This window comes from Canis lupus, chromosome 3, assembly GCF_003254725.2.
Source record: "Canis lupus dingo isolate Sandy chromosome 3, ASM325472v2, whole genome shotgun sequence".
Taxonomy (NCBI): Eukaryota; Metazoa; Chordata; class Mammalia; order Carnivora; family Canidae; genus Canis; species Canis lupus.
The window spans coordinates 48762520-48785638 of record NC_064245.1 but is presented as its reverse complement, the minus strand read 5'-3'; the positions used below and the strand labels follow the sequence as shown (position 1 = coordinate 48785638).

Sequence of the window (23119 nt, the reverse complement as noted above, 5' to 3'; positions counted from 1 at the left end):
TGCTTTACACACACAAGCACACACTCCCGTCTGAGGGTATGGCTGCTAAGGAAGTGATACAAAGATTTAGGCTGGGAGTGTGTTGACCAAGACTGAATGGGATGCCCATGGCAGAGGGGCCACATGGCTGCTGGCTGGCCACTGCTGGCCAATATCAGGGCTTGTGGTTCAATCATTTTACCCCAAATGTACAGAATATTTTTCCTGTTTGTATGCTTGTATGAAATCTGTGACTTTTATGTCCATTTTTAAGATCCAAGCCTCTAGGGCACCTGGGTGGCTCAGTGGTTGAGTGTCTGCCTTTGGCTCAGGTGTGATTCCGGGTTTCTGGGATTGAGTCCCACATTGGGCTCCCCACAATGAGCCTACTTCTCCATCTGCCTATGTCTCTGCCTCTCTCTGTGTCTCTCAGGAATACATAAATAAATCTTAAAAAGAAAAAAGATCCAAACCACTTGGGCAATTGGGTATCTTTGAAACAAGCATTAGCTGGGGGAAACCCACCCTAGAAACATGGTATTCTAGAATCACAGCGTAACAGGAGTGATTATTCATTTTAAGCCTCATTTTACCAGGACCAGATGTTGTGTCCACAGTGAACCATACATTTGATGATATTTCTCAATGTGCCCGAGATGTTAATCCTCTAACACCCCTCCACTCAGCAGGGACAAATGCCAGTGTGACAACAGAAAAGGAGACTGATATTTGTGGATGGCTTGTGCAACCCACTTAATCGCTTTTGCAGGAATGAAGTGATGGGAGGTCTTGGCACCAGGAATTTGGGTGACTGAGTCATTGAGAAAGAAAATTACAAAACTCAGAATGTTTTCTTGGGAACTCATGGTCACAGCCCAGAAAAAAAATTGGATATATTATGGAAGATTAATTCCCATTGTAGTCAGCACCACCAGCTGTTTGTGAAATCCTGATGGAGAAAAGTAGGGCAAGCTAAAAGATCAGTGAACAGAACAATCCCTGTCTCCAAATTAATAGTTGTTCTATATATTTGGAAGCAGTTCACTATTTAATTTTATTTAATTTAAAGTCCCAAAGATCTGCCTAATGAATGCAATAAATGCAGATTACTAAAATCACCATAAAAATCACAGAGGCATGAGGGAGTAACGTATTTGGGATAATTTACACATATTATCATAAAGAAAAAAATTTGTCTCAGGAAGAATACTTTATAAACGTACCCACTTCTGCTGTCCTTCCCTCATTATCCACCTGAGTTTGACTGCTACGTAGTTTTGATCAACTTGACTTCTAATTACTCCAGAGTAGCTTTTGATATGAGCTGCAAGATGTGTAAATATTACTATGGTTTTATCTTCCTCTTTCTAGTGTTACTGTCAGGAGAAATGAAAGGTTTCTTAATTAAAATGAAAACAAACAAACCCCAGGGAGAGCATGCTGTGCAAAAAGAGATTTGATTTTGGTTGAGAAAGTTGGATGATGTGTGTGTTGTGTGGACAAATGTGTCACAGCAGCTTCAGTCCCACGTTTTTCCACCTGGGGTTCCCTCTGGCAAGTCCTTCAGTAGCACAGAGTAGGAAATATCATCAGAAACAGTAGTGCAAGTAGAGTGAGTTGAAGCACAATGAGTTAAGAGTCAAGGGCAAGTAGAAATGGTCAAAACACAATGAGAGTAATAAAGCGTTCAAGACACTCACTGCCCAGCACTGCAGTTGGCCACGTGATATATTTTTATGCATAGACATTTCATTTTATTGTGCTTCACAGATAGTAAATGGAATAGAGATTTTATGTCCCAATAATGATTACCCTCTGAACTTTAGAAAATATATTTATTTCTATGAATATATTTATTCATTTATACAGTTTTTAAAAAAGATTTTATTTATTCATGAGAGACACAGAGAGAGGCAGAGACACAGGCAGAGGGTGAAGCAGGCTCCCTGCAGTGAACCTGATGTGGGACTCGATCCCAGGACCCCGGGATCACGATCTGAGCCAAAAGCAGGTGCTCAACCACTGAGCCACCCAGATGTCCCCCATTTATAGTTTTGTGTTTTTAAAAAAATGCTGTTGGAATGGTCTTCAGAGCTACTTTGAGTGGCATGAGAAAACCAAGCCATTTTAGAGCCTTGTATTATTTATTTAAATATTTATTTATTTATTTATTTATTATTTATTTATTTATTTAATGAGTAGGGAGAGGGGCAAAAGGAGAGGGAGAGATAGAATCTCAAGTAGATTCCCCGCTGAGTATGGAGCCCAATGTGGGGCCCAATCTCACGACCCTGAGATCATGACCCAAGCCAAAATCAAGGGTCAGATGCTTAACACACTGAGCCACCCAGATGCCCCTTAACCTTGGGTTGTTTTTTTTTAAGAAGCAATTATTTTGCCGATCCTTGCTGATGTTCATCTATTTCAGTCAACAACTTTGGTACTAAATGTAAATTAGCCATTTCTAAGCAAACCAAATCTACTCTCAAAGCAGATGAATTATTATTGATTGCCAGGAGCTTTTGCACTTATCAGATCTGTGGTGATATTGTTACCTGCATTCTGCAGCTGTGAAAACCCACCAACCCAGTAATGATATGAGAAAACCAGGATTTGTACTTTGATCTCATGACTACAGAAATCTAGGCTCTTTCCACTGTGCTACCCATTCCGTAAAGGAGGGACTTCTGTGACCCATGAGGATATTTGAAATAATGTTTTGTAGATACAGAGGCAATTTCTAAAAATGAATTTTAGAAATGTTTTCAAGAGGCACCTGGGTAGCTCAGTTGATTAAGCATCTGCTTTTAGCTCAGGTCATGATTCCGGAGTCCTGGGGTCAAGCCCCACCACGTTGGGTTCTCTGCTCAGTGGGGAGTCTGTCTCTCTTCTCTGCCACTTCCAATTCCCACTGTGCTCTCTCTCTAATAAATAAATAAATAAAATATATTTTAAAAAAAGAAATGCCTCCAATAACGAATGCTGAGTAGGAGCTCTCCATTTCAGTGATGATAGAATTCATTTGAATTTAGAAGCCCTGTCTCCTTAAAATTAAAAAAAATTAATATAGGCATACCTTGGAGATATGGGTTTGGTTTCAGACCACCCCAATAAAGCAAATATCACAGTATAATGAATCAAATAAATTATTTGGTTTCCTAGTGCATCTAAAAGTAGTTATGTTTACATCAAACTGTAGTCTACTAAACGTGCAAATAGCATTATGTCTAAAAAAAGTACATACCTTAATTTTAAAAATGCTGCTAAAAAAGCTAACCATCATCTGAGCTCTTGGCAAGTAGTAACAACTGATCACAGATCACCATAACAAATATAATAATAATGCAAAAGTTTGAAAGGTTTTGAAAATTGCCAAAATGCGATGCAGAGACACAAAGTGAGTGAATGCTGATAGAAAAGTGACACCAATAGACTTGCTCGATGCAAGGTTGACACAAACCTTCAATTTGTAAAAAACGCCATATCTGTGATGCACAATAAAATGAGATGTGCCTATAATATGACTGAGAGTGCTTTTCAGAGTGTGATCCTGAACCCTTTGCATTAGAATTATCTGGGGCTGGTACTGCCGTTTGACCTGGGTAAGAGGGATGCCCATGGTCATAAGGCCCTGATCTGGCTTTCTTTCCCCTGATGCATGATCATCCTCCTTTCCATTCAGATCATGCTCTGGGTACTCAGAACTGAGAAGATCCCACTAAACTCAAGGAATCATGACAAGGATACCCATTGTCACCGAGGTGGAGTGTGATGTGTTCACATGTGTCAACATGAGGCCCCTTCACTCCGTGGGAGGGGCTAGGAGAAAAAATGAAAGGGGTCTTGCAAGGGTGGGTCACGGCCTAGCCTTCTGGCTCCTTATTTGTCAAGGCAAGGGGATAGAACATCTGTCATTTAACAGTTTATTAACTTAAAGTTTAATGAATATAGAGAAATATGGGATGCTGCCTCCATGTGTACTCTTGCCCAAAGCCCTGTGAATGTCAGACCTGGCCAACCCTGGGGGGGTTCTTGAGATGCACATTGCCAGTGCCTATCCAGACTTCTGCATCAGAAGCTTCGGGGCAGTCAAGGGTTTGCATTTTTTTTATTTATTTATTTATTTATTTATTTATTTATTTATTTATTTATTTATTGTTTGCATTTTAACTTGCTCCCCAGGTGATGCTCTCATGCCCTCATTGGAGAACCAGTGCTTTAAGGTTACTCTAAGATAATGTCAGAAATCCCCTGTCTTCACAGGCTGGGGCTTCAGCATGGGCACCAATTACCACTTCCACAGCTGGAGGGTGTTTGTCATCATCTGTGCTCTGCCCTGTACCGTGTCCATGGTGGCCCTGAGATTCATGCCAGAGAGTCCAAGGTTCCTGCTAGAGGTGAGTCAGGCCCCTGACCCCACACCACCCCCTATGCGAGAGCAATAGCCCTTTGGCCCCACCTCCTCTCCCACTGGCATGTTGCAAACTACCCCCATGTCAACCCACCTGGCCCATCATTACATCTGGTTTCATTGCCATCTGTGATGGCTGCCTACCCTGGATTCACAGACTGTCAGAGACAGAGGGGGGCCCTCTGATGCTGCTTCCAGCACCCACCCTCTCTAGGAACTCTTCAAAGCTGTGAGATTTTTTTTTTTTTCAACTTGCTGCAATAAGATCTGTGGGGAAAACTTGTGTTGCCTCCAAGCCCTTCAGGACTCTTGACCAGCCAGGACCCTTCCCCATGGGAAAGCCACTCCTGGTATCTTGAGAAGAGTCTTTCCAACCTGGGGCGGGGGGTGGCGCTGCTTGTGGCTGCAGTGATCAGACAGAGGCGGCTGGCAGGGGAGCAATAGGGCTCTTTTGTGTCTCCTTCTAGATCTTTCTACAGAGTGACCATCCTTGTCAAATTCCCTTTTGTCCCATTGATCAGGGGCAGGCACTGCAGGAAGGCTTTTTTAACCAGGGATATCCCAAAAGTTACCCTTTGTGGTATACTAGTTTCCTAAGGCTGCTGTGACAAAGGACTAAGTTGCAAACTGAGTAGCTTCAGATAACAGAAATTGTGTCACAATTCTGGAGGCTGGAAACCAAGGCATCAGCAGGGCCATGTTCCCTCTGAAGTCTGTAGGGGGAGTCCTCCTTTGCCTCTTCCAGCTTCCAGTGCTTTGCTGGCAATTACTTGGCTCTTGGCTGCACCACTATGCTTCCTGCCTGGGCCATCTCTGGCGTTCTCCTGGCTTCTTATAAGGACACCAGTTGAACTAGATTAGGTGCCCACCCCTACTCCCATATGATCTCATTTTAATTATATTTACAGTAACCCTATTTCCAAATAGAGCCATATTCCAAGGTACCAGGGGCTGGGGGTGGGGACACAATTCAATCCATTACATGTTGTTTCTCTGCTTTCTCTTTTGGGGAAGAATATGGCTTCCACCCAGCAGTCATTCAACCTTCGGACTAGGAGGGTTGTACTATGTAGTGGAAATAGCACTGTAATAATGTAATAACTGCCTCATGTTTACACCGTGGAGGCACCACGTTAGTATCCTTCCAAGATCGGCTGGGGACAGAGACTCGTCCTGCTCTTTCACAAGCCCTAGTTGGCAGTGTACTCATGTCTAATCACCTCACACTCCGGGTTGGATGTGCAGGGTTTCCACCCCTCATCAGCAAAGGATTTCTTATCCCTCTTTCCTTGCTTTAACCAGATGGGCAAACACGATGAAGCCTGGATGATTCTCAAGCAAGTCCATGACACCAACATGAGGGCTAAAGGGGCCCCGGAGAAGGTGTTCACGGTGAGTGTGTGGCACCTATGCCAGCAAGAGGGGGCCTCCCCTCCTTACTGTTTTGGCTTGCTAAAAATATTAATTTTATTATATTAGTATGATGTTATATTAATCTGACAAAGAAATGTATCAAAGGGAGAATAAAACCCCTGACATTCCTATTATGGTGTCATAACTATTTGTTCATTTTGATAGATATCCTTCTTGTAACTGCTAATTGTTCAAAAAATCACTGAAAGAAAAAATTAGCTGTATTCATATGGGGATAAGCATATGTATATATGTTTACAGCTACATATTTGTTTGTTTTTCAGAGAGAGAGAGAGTATGTGCGAGCAGGGTGGGAGGGGCAGAGGGAGAGGGAGAGAAAGAGAATCTTAAGCAGGTTCCATGCTCAGCACACGGGGCTTGATCCCAAGACCCTGAGATCAGGACCTGAGCTGAAATCAAGAGTCAGATGATTAACCAACCAAGTCACCCAGGCGCCCCTGCATCTACATGTTTTTAAAGAGTACTCATAAGCATTCTGTATGTTGTCTCATGACATTCATAATTATCATTTTAATAAACATTAAAGTTGGGAACATTAACACAGTCTTCCTAAACATGTCCCGAATACTAGAAATTTATTTACCCTGTTTTATTACCTAGTTCCTATTAATACTGTTTCAGTGAACCTTTATGCAACACACATAGTTCCTTCCCCTTGATGTTCTAGGTTTGTTTTCCAAGATAGACTCCTAGAAATAAAATGACTGGCTTAGAAAGCACTAGTATTTTTATAGCTCATGAGTTACATTGCCAGATTGCATTTCAATAGGGTTTTGCCAGTCTACAGTGCCATAAGCAGCAGGATAACCATTTCTCTCCACCCTTACCAGCATTGGCTCTTAGCCTGAATTTTGTTTCTTGCTAGTTTAAAAAGTGAAAAACCAGTGAGTGACAATTTCCATAAAGATGTCCTGTTAGTTACCAAGATCTGTGCTCTGCCCTGCCTCCCTCCACAAACCCTGGGGCCAAGGAGGAATTCCTGCTTTGGGTCCTTGTTTTGCATAACTTCCTTTCAGGCTGACTTCAAATCCATTTCCACTAGGAAGCCCTCCTGTGTTAACCCCTTCCCACTCCAATTCACTTGTTTTGCTTCTTTGGCCTCAGCTGTCAATCTTGGACAAGACACTTGTCCTTGTTAACCGTTGCTTGGAAGCCCTGATGCTCAGGCAGGATTATGTGGCAGCTAAAAATCCACAGCCTGGAGTCAGACAGTCTGGTCCAAAGTTTTGGACTTGATACTATGTTTTGATACTTTCTAGCTATGTGGCCTTAGGCAAGTTATTCCCTCTGCCTCAGTTTCCTTATTGGGAACAGAAGGATAATAATAGCTGTAAATATGGTCATGGTAAGGATTGAATAAAGTACCTGAACCAGTGCTTGCCTTGGAGTAGGGGCTACATAGATGTCAACTATTATTCAAAAACGTTATGACATATTTTTTCTTAAATTAACTCAAGCAATAAATTTTACTGCCTATTTCCCTCAATTCCAGTGCTCCTAAAAATATCTAAAATATGGGACCGGTGCTTTCTTTTGACATTTATTAAGAAGCACAACTAACAGATGAAAGATGTTAAGGGCGTAGATGGTTCTTCCAAGCTCCCTATCTCCACTGCTGTCCTTGGTGGATTGTAATGCTGCAGCTGGACGGCAGGTGTGGGCACCAGATGTTCGCGGGCTCCCCCCACACCAGGGCTTGGGTGTGCTTGGCTCGGTCCTATCCCCACCCCTACCCATTCCATAGATTGCCCTTCAAACTCCTGCTTGTTCCCAAGAGACGTCTTCATGGTCTTCTGTCTCTGCTTCAAGGCTCTGAATCCACATCAGCTGCATTGGATTGTGGGCCACATCAATCTGGTATGGAACACACATGTTGACACGTAGACACATCCAGACACAAAGACACATGAACACATCCAGACACACAGATCCAAACTCACACACATCATGCATATAGGCACACAGACACATGTATACAGACACACACATACAGATACACATGCACACACGCACACAGACACAAACATCATGCGTATAGACACACAGACGCATATATACTGAAACATGCACACACACACAGATACAGACGCATAAACACAGGCACATCCAGACACACAGACACACACATCACACATACACACAGACACATGAATACAGACACATGCACGCACATAGACATGAAGACACAAACACACAGACATATCTCACTTATACCAAGCATTTGTGACTTTAATAATCTTTATGACAATTTGAGGAGCTTCCTCCCTGTCCCATTCCCCCTCCTTTCCTCCTCCTTTCTAGTTTTCCCTCTTTCCCCTGCCCTCCCTGTGGAATAGTGAATTTTCCTTAGCTGGCACAGGGCGGGCTGCTGCTCCTCCCTGGCATTCCCGAGCCCCTCAAGTAGACTATTAGCGTATCTATTCCAAGCAAACCCAGAGCTCTCCTGGGAGGAGTCCTGATGGATGATTGCTCTCCATCTCATTTGTATGTCTGTCCCCACCTGCCCAAAGTGACTGTAAACTCTTCCCGGCCTTCTTCTTACCCACGTGGCCATGCAGCATCTCACCCCCAGTGGCTTCCCCGTCTGTTGCTTCTGGAAGACCCACTTCTAAACCAAATGCGTGGGCTTGCCAGACTGGGAGTCCTTTTTAGAAAAGTGATCCCACATTCTCCTCACAACAGGTTTATTGTTAAGCAGCCTGATTTTGAAGAATGAGGTCTTACTTAGCTTGGAAATCAGTAAAGCCTCCAGTTTGCAAAGGCAAAAGCTCAGCCTTTCACTTCAGCACTAGAGCCCCTCACCCATGGGTTGGATATGCATCCCGAGGAAGAAGAGTTCAGGCAGGGCTCCTGCAGCAGGAATGTGAACCGTAGGTGGGCAGTTTCTCTTACCCCAACCCGCATGCCAGCCATACGTTCTCAGGCATCACCTCTGCTTTTAGTAGTTTTCATCTAATAGGAAAGAGAATCAGAAAGAATAAAAATCAGAATCAGAATCATCTAACAAGAAAGAAATTCAGAAAGGTTGTGGCTTCAGCATTGGTAATCACATTAATTAGGTAGAAATAGATGAGTGGATGGGCCAAGGGAAAGAAAAGAAAGAAACAACCAGAAAGTGTTGACTGGTCAGAGAGCAGAGGCTGTCGGGGAGTGAACTCCTGCTACATGGGGTTAACTGCTTTGCTGTTAATAAATAATGAATGCATCCTTGAATGTATGTACTCGGAAGCCTGGCGGAGAGCAACAGATGATAGGGTCTTCACCTTCATCTTTGAGCAGCTGGGGTTCAGGACACCTACCCCAAAATGTGGCACCTTGGCATAGTGAATATCATAAGCTGAAGGAGTTCGAAACAGTGACAGAAGCAGGAAGGCTACTCTGACCTCTCCACATTCACCCTTCTTCTGGAACAGGTCTTAGATCTCCTGTGTGAAGTGACTGTTTACGCAGCCTTCTTGATCTCTCCACCCATCTCTGATGATAAGAAAGTCTTCTTCCTGGTAGAGGGACAAACTTTCTTTCTTCCCAGTTACTTCTTCACCATTTGCTACTCTTAGCCCACACCCCTTTGTCTTGTCAATTCTTCACAAATTTATTGTTTCATGGTCTAAAAGAGACAAAAGCTTTCTGCCCTGGTCACTTCATCAAGCCTTCATTCTCTTCAGAAGGCTCCCTTGTCCATGTTAAAATTCAATAAAATTTGTAGGCTTTTCCTCCTGTTATTCAGGCTTTTCTCCTTTGTCAGTTTAATTTTCAGACCCAGCCTGGGATGCTGGAAGAGGTGAGGGAAATTTCTTCATCCCCTACAAAGTCCCAGATTTCAGTCATCCCATTTGCTGGCTCCCTCACAAGCTTCTGAACTGCTACCTGGCAAGTGTCCCCCATAGAATGTTCTGCAGGGCTGGGGTGAACACAGGCCATATTTCTGATTTAGACCCAATCAAGGACGAGTATCTTAGTTAATTGTAAACTAGAGCAATTTTGCTTGAGGTTGTCAAATACACTCACTCCCAAATACCTAGGGAATAGAATGTTATTTTCCCTAGGAACTACGAAAGGAAAAAAATTGCATTTGAGTGGATATCTTAATGCTTTGGAGTATGATTTTTGACATGCTTCCTGATTTGGTTTCAGCCTTGTCCTCTGGCTTCTTTTGGATGCTTTGGAGAGTTCATGGTCTCCCTGGGGGTATCTGATAACATGAAGCCCAGCTCCAGCTGAGAGTTCTGTTGCAGGGTCTGTGCATTCATTCTCCTGTGTCCTTGTCAAAGCTAGGCAAAGAGATTTGCAAAGGGCGCACAGCTGCAGATGGGAGGATATGCCCAGGAGGCTCTCAGCATGCTCATGTACCTCCAATTTTAGGAAGAACACTGATGCTTTCACCAGATTCTCAAAGGGGCATGCAGCCCTCCCCAAAGTTTAATAACTACCGTTTCTAGGTTAGAAAAGCATAGCCGTGCCATTCTGGTCCTAGTGCTCAGAGTTAATGAGTCTGTTGTCCACACCCAGGAGCTCTTTCTTTTCCTGTGGATTACCAGCCTTATTTCCATATCTCTTCCCTTCTCCTCACAATCTCATATGGCTGAAGAAGGCAATAGAGACATTCCTATGACTAAAACAATTTTCCCTAGACAAAAGTTTGTTGGACGGGGTGATGGAAACTCTGAATTTTTTGAGTGTGCTCCTCTATTTTTCTCTGAATGTCTGCAAGCATGTATCTTGCTAACTTGGCTAAAAAAGTGTACCTGTGGTTGGGGATCTCCTTAACATGATGGTTAGTTACAGAATATACTGATTGCTTTAAACATTGTTTAACTTGACAATCACTGTCTTTGTGAGTCAGAATTGCTCATTGGAGCTACCTGCTGACATTAGACAAGTCAACACTTTCCAGGGTCCTTTCGGCAGAGCACTGAGACATATAACCTTATCCTCACTCCCCATTTCTTTGATTTCCACTAGGAAAGCCAGAGACAGCCAGGAGGACATGATATCTCTTATTCTGCTGTGTTTTAAAAATAGCTTAAGTAGTAGGGCATATGGGTGGCTTAGTTGGTGAATCAGCCAACTCTTGATTTCAGCTTGGGTCATGATCTCAAGGTCCTGGGATTGAGGCTTGTGTCCAGCTCTGTGCTAAGCAGGGAGTCTGCTTGAGGATTCTCTATCTGTCCTCTCCTTGAGCCCCTCCTCCTGCTTGCAAGCTCTCTCTCTCTCTTTACCTCCCCCTCAAATATACAAATCTTTAAAAAAAAAAACTTAAACAGCAACCTCCTTGTCTAACATACACACCATTGTTTACATTGTTTCTGTGATGTTAATTGTTAATACCAATTATGGATAGACTTGGTGAATTTTAAGGTGGAGTGAACTTTACTGTGGGCAAATCACGTGTACATGGGCATTCAGCATATTATGACTGATGAATATAAATTTCTCAAAACATGATCTGGTGAAAAGGTGGGTTCATCTTGTCTTCAGTGGGACTTATCTCTCCGAGCAAGATCCCAAAGAGAGGCCATATACATCTTTGGTTAAGAATCACTGAACTAGAGGGTCATTCAAGGTTCCTGTAGCCCTTGATAAGTAATAGAAACTCAGTTACATTAAACTAAACATTGAAAAGTCTGACACAGAGTGGGGTTAAGATTCCCTAGACTATCTTTGTTTTGCAGGTTTCCCACATCAAAACTCCCAAGCAAATGGATGAATTCATTGAGATCCAAAGTTCAACAGGAACTTGGTACCAGCGCTGGCTGGTCAGGTTCAAGACCACTTTCAAGCAGGTATGATTGGGTACATGTGAGAGATGAGAGAGAGGATGTCTAGAAATCTGTAACTTTGGTGGATGAAGGATAAAGACCCTAAACACCCCCATCAACCCAAGGCAGTGTGATAGGAGGAAGTGCCTTGGATGGGGATGCTTGGGACACAGCTTGTGCCTGCTTCTTATTCGTTGTGTGACTTGAGCCACAAACTCTCTAAACCTTCATTTCTTTTCTTTGCTCTTCCTTCCCAAGGCAGAAATTTTGAATGCAGGTGAAGTGTCTACTCTTAAACATCCTTCTCTCTACATAATCCGTAGGAAGAAAGTAATGAGTGAAATAGATGGCCCTTTGAGGTGTGTTGGTGGTTTCTGAGAAGGTGTCTGTGAAGGGCAAGGTCATTTCCCTAGAAGTGACTCCTTTAGGCAACTCAGCTTTTGGGCACTGAGGCAGCCAATGAATGGTTTCATGGTTATTAAATGTTAGGAATATCACCTATTTCCAGAGGCAAGAAGCAGAGCTCACTACTCAAGTTTATCCAGTGTCTCAAAATCTCAACCCAGTGCTTTTAATGATGGATTATTGTGTTCCCAGGGAAGATGCCCCGGGACTGTTATGTTGGAGGCCAAGGCCAGGCAGTAAGAAAAGAAGAAGCTTTGTTATTTGAACAGAATTCCTGCCTCTGGGAGATCACAGTTGTCCATTCTCTCATGGGGGTCCTAGGAAATTTATCAGAAAATCCTAGAAATGAGCTTTCAAGTCTCAAGTCTCTTGCTTTAATAACCCTTCTGTGGGTTGCAGGTCTGGGATAATGCTCTGTACTGTGTGATGGGGCCCTACAGGATGAACACACTGATTCTGGCTGTGATCTGGTTCACCATGGCTCTAAGGTAAATTCTATCTCACTTAACTCCATTAATTTCCCTATGCCTCCAGCGCCTCATCTGTAAAGCAGAGATTACAATTAGTTCTAACTCATAGAGTTTGGATGCTTTGGGCTGCAAGTAACAGGCAACCCACATGTCTTATCCTTTGTAACAAGAATTCCATAGAAAGGCAGGCTCCATGTGGGGTTTCAGCCCCAGGCTAGATCTCCTGGTGTTTGACAGATGCCTGTACTCTTCTTGGCACCCTGTCAATGTGGGAAAATGTCCCAAGGAGGAAGAGGCTGCCTCTCTGAGCTTCTTTTAGTAATAGCAAGGAAAGCTTTCTCAGGAGCACCCCCACCCCATGCCCCCACATCAGCAGTTTTTCTATTACCCAGATGTGTGTCACACACCTAGTGCCAAACTAATCACTGGTGAAGGGGTTATAATTTCCCGGTGATTTCAAACTAATCAGGATTTGCATCTGAGCTAAAAATACCATTAGCTTTCCTGAGGGTTGGTACCCAAACAAAATCTAGTTTCTGTTCTCCAGAAGTGAGTGGGGAATGAGGGCTATGTAGGCAGCCTTCAGTTGTGTTGTGGCTATGGGATAGAACAGTGAGACTCTGCAGTACTGTGCCCTACAATACGGAAAATCGAATATAATAGGAATGGTGATTAGCTGGCTCCTCTCTTAACTGGCAGGTTCTCACCCATCTCATTTCATGCACTTCCAAATATCATGACCTTCTTTATGCCACTTAAGTCACTTACAGCATTATGAGGCTATTTATTGTATAAAGAACATGCTTGCTATAGTTTCTGGCACTTAGTAAGTGCTCAATTAATTACTATTATCAACAAGGAACTGTCAACAAGATTTTAAACTTCCATCTGTGAAATCGCTTGGTTTCCCATCACCTGTGTCTGGGTCTTATCCCTGACGTTAGTGGGACTGTCCTTACTATTTCCACATGAAGTATGATTCTACCTTTGAGATATGTATTTTCTTACATGCTAAGGAGTGCCCACCAATTCCAAATCTATATTTTTTAAATCAGGAAAAAAATTAAAAAAAAAATCAAATGCCTTCTCAGCATCTATGGGGATAGTCATGATTTTTTCCCTTAGATCTGTTCATATAATGAGTGATAGTATAGCCCTAATGTCTTAATTTCTAATAATGAACCATAGTCATACATTTAAAATGAGCTGGATTTACATCAGATTAGGGATATAGACTGTGATCATGAAAGAATAAATCATGTTGCTGCTTGAATATTCTGTCTTCTTTATTTCAGCTACTACGGACTGACAGTTTGGTTCCCTGATATGATCCGGTATTTTCAGGATGAAGAATACAAGTCCAAAATGAAGGTGTTTTATGGTGAGCACGTGTATGGTGCCACCATCAACTTTACGATGGAGAATCAGGTTCACCAACGTGGGAAACTTGTGAATGACAAGTAAGTGAGAGACCATAGGCTTTCCCCAGATCAGGAGAGCAGTCTGTGGGGATTATTTCTTGGGAGAGGGTCCATTGGAAAGAGAATTCAATATGCCAAGTGAATGAGCCCCAAGACTGTTGTAGAATCTCAGAAACACAACGAGGCCTACTGAGGCTCCACTCATCCCTCATCACCTGGCTAGAGCTGATTCATCCAAGGATGGAGACATTTGACTGAGGAGAGGCAATCAGACCATGTTTCCTGAGACCTCATACCTTTAATGGAGATATGCACAGGGCTGTGGCTTCTTATCAGTGTCTGCCTAGAAAGAGGGCCCAGAAAAAAAAAAGAAAAAAAAAAAAAAAAAAAAAAAAGAAAGAGGGCCCAGAGAGTTGAGCTCCCTATACCAATCTACTGCCTGGTTTTTTAGCTTTTTCTTTGATTTTTAAAGCTTCTCTAGAAGCAAATCTAGAGGCTAATGTGGTATTGTCTTATGTTATTTCACCCAATATTACCTCCAAGGGTTGGTCAGCATGGCCCATTGCCATCAAGAGTGTTGTCCCTTGGGGGCAAAATCAGTGGTGTATTGGAAGAGACCCACCCACATCTTTGTGGGGCTGACTCCTCAATCACTTACACTTCTCTTCCTATTCCTGGGACCAACTAGGTGGGCAGTCCCATCGCTGGGCTTTAAGAATGCCTCCTTGAAGCTGTCCTCTGAAAGCCCCCACATGGGTCAGGACAACACATTAAAGTTGACCCCAAGAAGAAATGTGTGGGAAATATCAGAAAGGGAGACAGAAAATAAAGACTCCTAACTCTGGGAAACTAACTAGGGGTGGTGGAAGGGGAGGAGGGCGGGGGGTGGGGGTGAATGGGTGACGGGCACTGAGGGGGGCACTTGACGGGATAAGCACTGGGTGTTATTCTGTATGTTGGCAAGTTGAACACCAATAAAAAATAAATTTATTATTAAAAAAAAATAAAGTTGACCCCAGGCCACATTATTCACCAAGCTGAACATCTACTCCTGTTCCCCTTCTTGAATTGTACTTAGCAAGCTTATCAAGTCAGGATGCATGACAGCATTGGAAATACCATGGCCCAGGTAGTTCAGCGTCAATGATATAAACTGCCCCACATTTTCCACCTCCGTACAAGAATTAACACCATGAATTCTCCCCTGCAGTGCATGGTCTCCCATGACCCCTATGCCCACTTCTGTGTCTAAGTGAAGTGGCCTGGCCCGTGACTATCAGCCACATCAGGAGAGGATCCTCAGTCTGGAGGATGTCTTCTGCTGGCTGCTAGTCCATGTCGCTCTTACAGGCCACACCTGAGCAGACATTCACTGTTATTCAGGATGAGAGAGAGGAAAGGGGGCAATATCATTTCTGCAAATATGAGACCTCTGGGGAGGAAGGTTAGGACCAAACATGAATAGACAAGGAATTTAGACTTTCATATGATTTTTTTTTCTTTTTAATGAAGAAGCCCAATCACAAACATCTACACATTCACATGCCCATGTATGCACACAGCCCCTTTGTCTGCACTTCATTCAGTTCAGGGATGGCATCTTGAGCTAGTAGGGGTGGGCAGTGGTTACCCTGGGATTTCTCACTCTCAGGGATCTTTGGTATAAATCAGGAGATCTTGTGGTAGCATTGCCAAGGAAAAAACGTTACCCTTGCTTTATAAGAATGCTTTGGAAATGTTGAAAATGAAGGGACGTTATGTATGGCCAGATGTCACCCATGACATGACACCATTCTCTCCAGAGATGAATTCAGTAAGAGACCTCATGCATGAAGTTTCCAATGTTCACTGGTACTCTCTTGTGGTATTAGTAATAGTAATGATAGTATGACATTGATAATGAAGCTCATGATCATAAATGTGGCTGCCATAAAAACCAGATATCGTTTCACCAGGAAACTTTCTGTTCCCACAGAGGCCCTGTGTTACATAGTATCTTCTGCATTAAAAAGTTCATCCCTATGCCAGCGCCTTCATAGTTTGCAACAGGTTGGTTTTGTAGTTTTTAGACTTAGCTACATAAAAAATGGGAACTTCTGATTCACTCTGTTTTTTTAAAAAACGATTTTATGTATTTATTCATGAGGGAGAGAGAAGCAGAGACACAAGGAGAGGGAGAAGCAGGCTCCATGCAGGAAGCCTGATGCAGGACTTGATCCCTGGACCCCGGGATCATGCCCTGAGCTGAAGGCAGGCGCTCAATTGCTGAGCCACCCAGGCATTTCTCATTCTGTTCTTCTAACCTTTCTCAGCCTCTGGAAGCTTTCATTAAGCTTCTGAGTGGGAGTGGGAAGAAGCAAGGGTTCTTGAAAGTGGAGGTCTTGTGTGGACCCAGAACCCCCTCCGGGATCATACAGTTATTACCAAGGGTCTGGGAATGCAGAGGCATGCCAAGGATTGTCTGAGAGTGGGTGAGGATATTCTGCATGCACAGATATGTTGCCATGTTTCTATGTTTCAAGAGCATGTGAATGTTTCTGTGTAGCTATTACAATATAAATTCCTTCAGAAGTTGCAGTGAGTTAATTTTAACTTGTCATTTATATGTTTTTTTTTTTTTTTTTGAGAGAGAGAGAGGGAGAGAAAGAGAGCACAAGAGGGGCAGAGAGAGAATCCTAAGCAGGCTTCACACCCAGCACGTAGCCTAACTGGGAGCCGGATCTCACAATCCCGAGGTCATGACCTGAGCTGAAATCAAGAGCTGGACGCCTAACCAACCAAACTTCCAAGCACCCCTCATTTACATTTCTTAACCAGTGGATCCTAAAAGCACAATCACTATCATGTGAAACCCATCATTTTTACCCTCAGCAAATTGAATAAAAAGGGTGTTTTCCTCTTTTGTAGGATTAGGAACCTTGAAATTTACCTAAGAAATGAAGGAATTTGGTTTCTTTTCTTGAGTTATGCTGCCACCTGCTGATCATGGGCTAGAAAGCACCATATCTTTGTAAACCCTGACCCTCTTTGGAGAGTTAACTGCTGGACTTGAGCTTGGGTGGCGCATGTCTCCATACATGCCCTGTATTCCTCCTCTGACTTTATCCACACTGACTAATTTAAAATTTAAATAGAAATTGTTTACCTCATTGACTATTGCACACGGGGGAAGATGACTTTTGTGTAAGTAGGGCTTCAAACTTTACCCACAGGCTTTGTCAATAAAGGAAAACTTCTTGAAATCTGAACTTAGGGGCACCTGGGTGGCTCAGTGGTTGAGCATCTGCCTTTGACTCAAGTCGTGATCCCGGGGTCCTGGAATCGAGTCCCGCAATCGAGTCCCGCATCTGGCTCCCTGCAGGGAGCCTGCTTCTCCCTCTGCCTATTGATTAAATAAATAAAATCTTAAAAAAAAAAAAATCCAAACTTCATCCTGCTTTAAAACAATCCCTTTGGCCCCAAGAAGAAATGAAAATATACAGATTAGTTTGCGCTTATTCCCCAAGCACCGTCCTGCAGGCTTCCTGGGCATCTAATGGGACCAGGTGGCTCTGAACTCTCATACTGCTTTTGCTCTAGAACTTGTATGTTTTTGGAAAATGCAAGAAAAGCAAGAGAAAAAAAACTGATATTCTAAGCCCCAAGCCAAAACATCAGGCTAGGCTTCTTGTGCTGTTAATTGAAAGCAGGATATGAGAGCATGCGTAAACTAATTAATTAATTACCCTCTCTGCTTGGGAAGACTCCTGCTGGGCAGGGCTCCTTTCTGAGAGGGTTAAGATGGGGGAAGAGTATGATACAAGTCAGCCAAGGGGAAGGAAATTGGAGAAAAGCTCTCATGAGTTCTTATAGTAGGTCAGGGGATGGTACTCTGAAATGAGGGTGGCTTGGCAGAAAAGAGAAGAAGGCTGGTTTCAAACATCACACTGAGGCATTACTCACACTGCAAATCTCCTTTGAGTGAGGCAGAAAGAAGAATTTTCTTCAGCTGCCCTGGGTCTGTTTCAAGGCCATGAATTTCCATGAAGCTGCCCAGAGTGGGAAATGTGTAAAAGCACCTTCTGGCTTCCCAGTCTGAGGAAGTAGCTTGAGGGACTGGGTTTTAGGCTTCATGGGTTGGAGACTAGCTGAGCTATCTGACCTGTGTCAGCCTCCGATTCCACATCTGAAAGCCGTAATATCGATAGATAACATACCTCCTGCTTCAGAGTTGATTAAATCTCTCCATTTAATACAGGTCCTGCAGAGTTCTTTGTGGAGACTCTTCCGGGATATTTTATAACTTCCTCCACCACTGAAAATTGGGTTGCTTCCTCTCCATCAAATATTGACAGAGGTTATTGCAAATAAATAGAAATCCTATTGATTTGGAAGTGTTTACTTGGTACCTAAGCTTTTTAATTAGTCCTAAGAGTTTCCCTTTGTGATTGTTGTATGATCCCATCTTCTGCAAATAATCACTGTTTTGTCTCCTTTCTTCTCTTTTATATTCCATTGTGGAGTACATCAAGGAGGTGGAGAATAGAGAATAATGCAAACAACCCGATTCAGAGCATCTAGCTTTATAAAACCATAAGCTGTGCTAGACTTCAGATTTCAAAATAGATTAAACATTTCTCACTCTGTGACCCTCAATGCAATTCCTTTCCCTCCCAAAGCGGTGATGATCACCATTGTTAATAAATCGGGTGTTTTACATTCGTGTTTTTACACTTTTCCCATGTATTTCTGTATCTATAAACATTGTACAGTGTTCTTTTGCATGATTTAAAGGTTAGATAAATATTATACCATCTTATGTATGCAAATGTATAATTATACTATAAATTTCACAACTTTTTTTGGTGTAAAATCAGGGTTTGGAAGATTCTTTCTGTTGGTTAACGTAGCTACATAATTCACTTTCATTCACTGAAATGTCATTACGTGAGTATTCCATCGTGTGTTTGTCTGTTCTTCTTTGGATAGACATATAAGTCACTTGCAATTCTTGGGTGTTACATATAATACTGCAATGAGTGTTCTGATGGGGGAAATCTTCTAGCCTGATACTAAGAGGTGGAATTGCCAGACAGAAGGATGTTCACATCTTCAGCTTCTCTGCCACATTAGTCTCCACGAGCCTTGTACTAACTATACTTCCCACTTAGCAGACTGAGCACGCCTCTCTCTACTACTGGGCCCATTCTTGGTTTGTGAGATTGAGGAGTGTGACATGGTATTTCTTTGTCTTTTAACTTATATTTTTCCCATCCTGGTGAGATTATCTTTTCCTGTGTTTCTTGGCTCTTTGGGTTTCTTCTTCTATACCTGTTCATGGACTTTGTTTATTTATTGGATATTCATTTTCATATTAATTTGCATAATGCCTTAGTCTCTTCTGGCTGCTATAACAAAATACCACAGACTGGGTGGCTTATAAACAACAGAAATTTATTTCTCCTAGTTCTGGAGGCTGGAAGTCTGAGATTAAGGCACAGGTAGATTCCGTATCTGGTAAGGACCCTCTTCCTGGTTCATAGATGGACGTCTGTTTGCTGCGTGTCCATGTGAAGAAATGCAGGAGGGGGCTCTCTGGGGCCCTTTTTATAGAGGCATTAATCCCATTCACTACCCTCATGACCTAACTCCTCCCCAAGGCCCTACCTCTTAAGACTATCACATTGAGGATTAGGTTTCATCATATGTATCTTTGAGGGAGACGCAAACATCCAGTCTATAGTACATGAGTTCTTTAAACTTATGTATAAAATCAAGTGTCAATGATATGTTTGAAATTTTTCTGTGTTTTTTTAAATAAGATTGTAATTTTAGAACAGTTCTAGTTTCACAGAAAAATTGCAAAGGTAGTGTAGAGAGTTTCTGAATATCTTGCACCTTGTTTCTTTTGTTATAACAGCTTATATTACTATTGCACGTTGGTTACAATTAATAAACCAATATCAGGACACCTCAGTAAAGTCTGTACTCCACTTGGATTTCCTTTTTTTAAAGATTTTGTTTATGTGTTTGACAGAGAGAGAGAGAGCATGAGCAGGGGCAGGGAGGGGTAGAGGCAGAGGGAAAAGCAGACTCTCTGCTAAGCAGGGAGCCCAGCATGGGCTGAGCCGAAGGCAGACACTTAATCACCTGAGTCACCTAGGCGCCCCACTCAGATTTCCTTTTACCTCCTATTCTTTCTCTCTTCCAAGATCACTTCCAGGCCACCACATCCATGTTAGTAGTCATGCCTCCCCAGGCTCCTCATGGCTCTGACAGTTTGTAGCTTGCTTTTTTATTTCGCTTCAGTAGTCCCCAAGAAAGGGCAGATACTTCATATTTTAATGCCAAGTTTGTCACATTTCCTTTTAAGGTTATTGAAGAAATCCTTCATGTTTGAAGTCATAAAGTCATTTTCCATTTGTTTCTCTTCTTTAAAGCTTCTTTCACATTCAAGGCCTTAACTTACCTGGGTGTGGCCTCTAAGAGACAGGAATAATTTGATTATCCCCCCATGTGAATAGCCAATTGTTTTCGTGTTTGTAAAATTGCCCATCTTTTCTTTATTGACAAGTAGTAACGCTTTTATGGTAAGTCAAGATTTCTTGTCTGTATTACTGTGTTTCTGTGCACTCTGTTTGGTTCCATGGTTCTAACAGACATGGAGCCAAACAGAGAGAAGCAGTAACCATTTCTCTCTCTTTACCATACTGACTTCATTGCTGTAACTTTATTGTTTTGTTGTGTTTCCAGGAGGATTAGGTTCTTTCACTTCATTCTTTACATTTTTCTTGGGTGGTTTAGCCCCTGTGCTTTTCCAGACAAATTTTAGGATCAAGTTATAAAATTCCATTGAAAATAGCTTGTTGGGATTTTGATTGGAATGACATAGAATGTCTGGATTCATTGGGGGACATCAGGATCTCCCAATCATTGCATGTGGTATTTTTCTCTGTTTACTTAGTCATTCTTTGATAATGGTTTATAACGTTCTCTATAAGTTTCCATATGGGACCACCTGGGTGACTCAGTTGGTTAAGTGTCCGACACTTGATTTCAGCTCAGGTCTCCATCTCAGGGTCATGAATTCAAGTCCCTCATTGGGCTACACGCTGGGCATGGGGCCTACTTTAAAAAAATTGATCTCATATGTATTTTGTGAGGTTTATTGCTGATGCGTCATTGCTCCTGCTGCTGTTGTGAGTGGGGCCCTTACTTTCTCCTCTTCCTCTCTTTTCTCTCTTGTGGTTCTCCTCCTTTCTTTTCTTCCTATTCTTCCTTTTTTCCCTTAAACATGATTTTTTGGGCTCTAACACGTTGGCCCAACCCTCCATTAATTTTGATAGCTTCTTGGTAGATTTGCCTAGCTCTTGTATGTGGCACACACACTGAAAAAAATTAATGATAGTCTTATTTCCTCCTTTCTTACCTTGGTATTTGTGTTCTTTTCTCATTGTGCTGCATTGATTAGGATCTCCCATTCAGTTGATGGATACGAGCAGTGCTAACAGGTATCTTGACATCAGAGGGTGCTTTTGGTGTCTCCCTCTTAAGTATGACATCTGCTGTATGTTTTTGAATCATCATCTTTAGAAAGTAAAGGAAGAGGGTGCTTGGGTCCCTCAGTCAGTTAAGCCTCTGCCTTAGGCTCAGGTTGTGATCCCAGGGTCCTGGGATCAAGCCCTTCATTGGGCTCCCTACTCAGCAGGGAGTCTGCTTCTGCCTCTCTCTCTCTGTCCCTCTCCCTGGTCTTTTTCAAAACAAACTGTATAGGATAGAGGTAGTTGTTTTCTTAAAGGTTTGGTAAAGCTAGTCTTTATAACTATATCAGCTTGCCATTAATCAAGGCAACAGATTTTGATTACCAACTTATTTTTTAAATGGCATTAATATATTCAGGTATGCTCATTTTTCTTTTGTAAAATTATTTCTTTTAAGCTTTAGATATATTGTCACAAAGTCCATAACATTGTTTTATGACTTTTAAGTTTTTATTAGATTTGCAATAATGAATCCTCCCTTTTTATTGTTAATACTACTCATGTGCTTTTGGTCTTATTTTATAATCAGTCTTACTGGAGTTTTGCATATTTTATATTTAAATAATAATATTCCTTTCTTTAATAATTTCTTCTTAGGATTTACTTTTTTATGTCTCATTAGTTTCTTTATTGTATTTCTTGATTTAAAAAAAAAAGTTAATGAATTTAATTAGGTACATTTCATTTCAATTTTGCTTTAGTTGCATCAAACAACTTTTTATACTTACTAATATATATTTTATATTTTCCAGTAATATTTACTCTTCATCTCACAAATTATTTAGAAGTGCATTTTAAGTATCAAATGCTATTTTTAAAAAAGATTTATTTATTTGAGAGAGGGAGAGAGCATCAGTGGGAGGGTCAGAGGGTGAGGGATTGAGAATCTCAAGAAGATTCCACATAGCACAGAGCCCAATATGGGGTTTGACTTCATGACCCAGAGATCATGACCCCAGCCAAAATCAAAAGTTGGCTACTTAACTGACTGAGATACCCAAGTGCTCTTTCAAAATGTCTTATGCCAAATTTTCTCTCTCTTTTAATTCTTAAATTCCAATCACACTTAAGTTCGATTGTTTGATAGTTTCCCAAAGTCTTTGGTTACTCTTTTCTGGGTTTCCCCTTTCTCTTTCTCTTTATGTCATAGTTTTGATAACTGCTCTTGAATTATATACCAGCCAGGTAGTTCTTTCCTTGAATATGATGAGTCTACTGGTGAGTTCATCAAAGGTATTCTTAATCTGTTTTACTGCTTTAAGAAATTTCTAGCATTTCTAGTCGACTCTTTCTAATAGTTTGCATTTCTGTGCTAGAATTCTCTATAATGCACGCATGTTATTCACCTTTTCCAGTAAGGCATTATGTTAAAGTTATATTAAATTTCCTAATAGTTCCAGCAATGATATCGTATTTATACCCGTTTTAAAAAATATTGTTTTAACATAATGCTGTTTTACTCTTACTTCTTTGTGTGTATTGTAATCTTGGTTGAAAGTCAGATATGTAGGACAATAGAGACCTTTTTAGGAATGGGTACATCTCTTTTGCTAAGCATTTACAGGGTGTGGGAGTTTTGAATCAATCTAGTTAGTATTCGAACTTTGGGTTTTTTTGGTTTATTACCATAGAAATTTGTTGGGACTTCTATTTATTTATTTATTTATTTATTTATTTATTTATTTATTTATTTATTTTTAAAGGTTTTATTTATTTATTC

General features: G+C 41.7%; 1 protein-coding gene across 6 annotated transcripts in view; it reads left to right on the top strand.

Annotated features, from left to right (window-relative positions):
• SV2B (synaptic vesicle glycoprotein 2B) overlaps nucleotides 1-23119 on the top strand; it is a 173315-nt gene that overhangs the window by 133065 nt on the left and 17131 nt on the right. For all 6 annotated transcript variants that reach the window (XM_035714825.2, XM_025437585.3, XM_025437582.3 and 3 more), the window contains 5 exons: nucleotides 4243-4376; nucleotides 5693-5782; nucleotides 11497-11607; nucleotides 12388-12476; nucleotides 13754-13918. In XM_035714825.2, the coding sequence (XP_035570718.1) occupies nucleotides 4243-4376; nucleotides 5693-5782; nucleotides 11497-11607; nucleotides 12388-12476; nucleotides 13754-13918 (589 nt within the window). The remainder of the gene's footprint in view (nucleotides 1-4242; nucleotides 4377-5692; nucleotides 5783-11496; nucleotides 11608-12387; nucleotides 12477-13753; nucleotides 13919-23119) is intronic.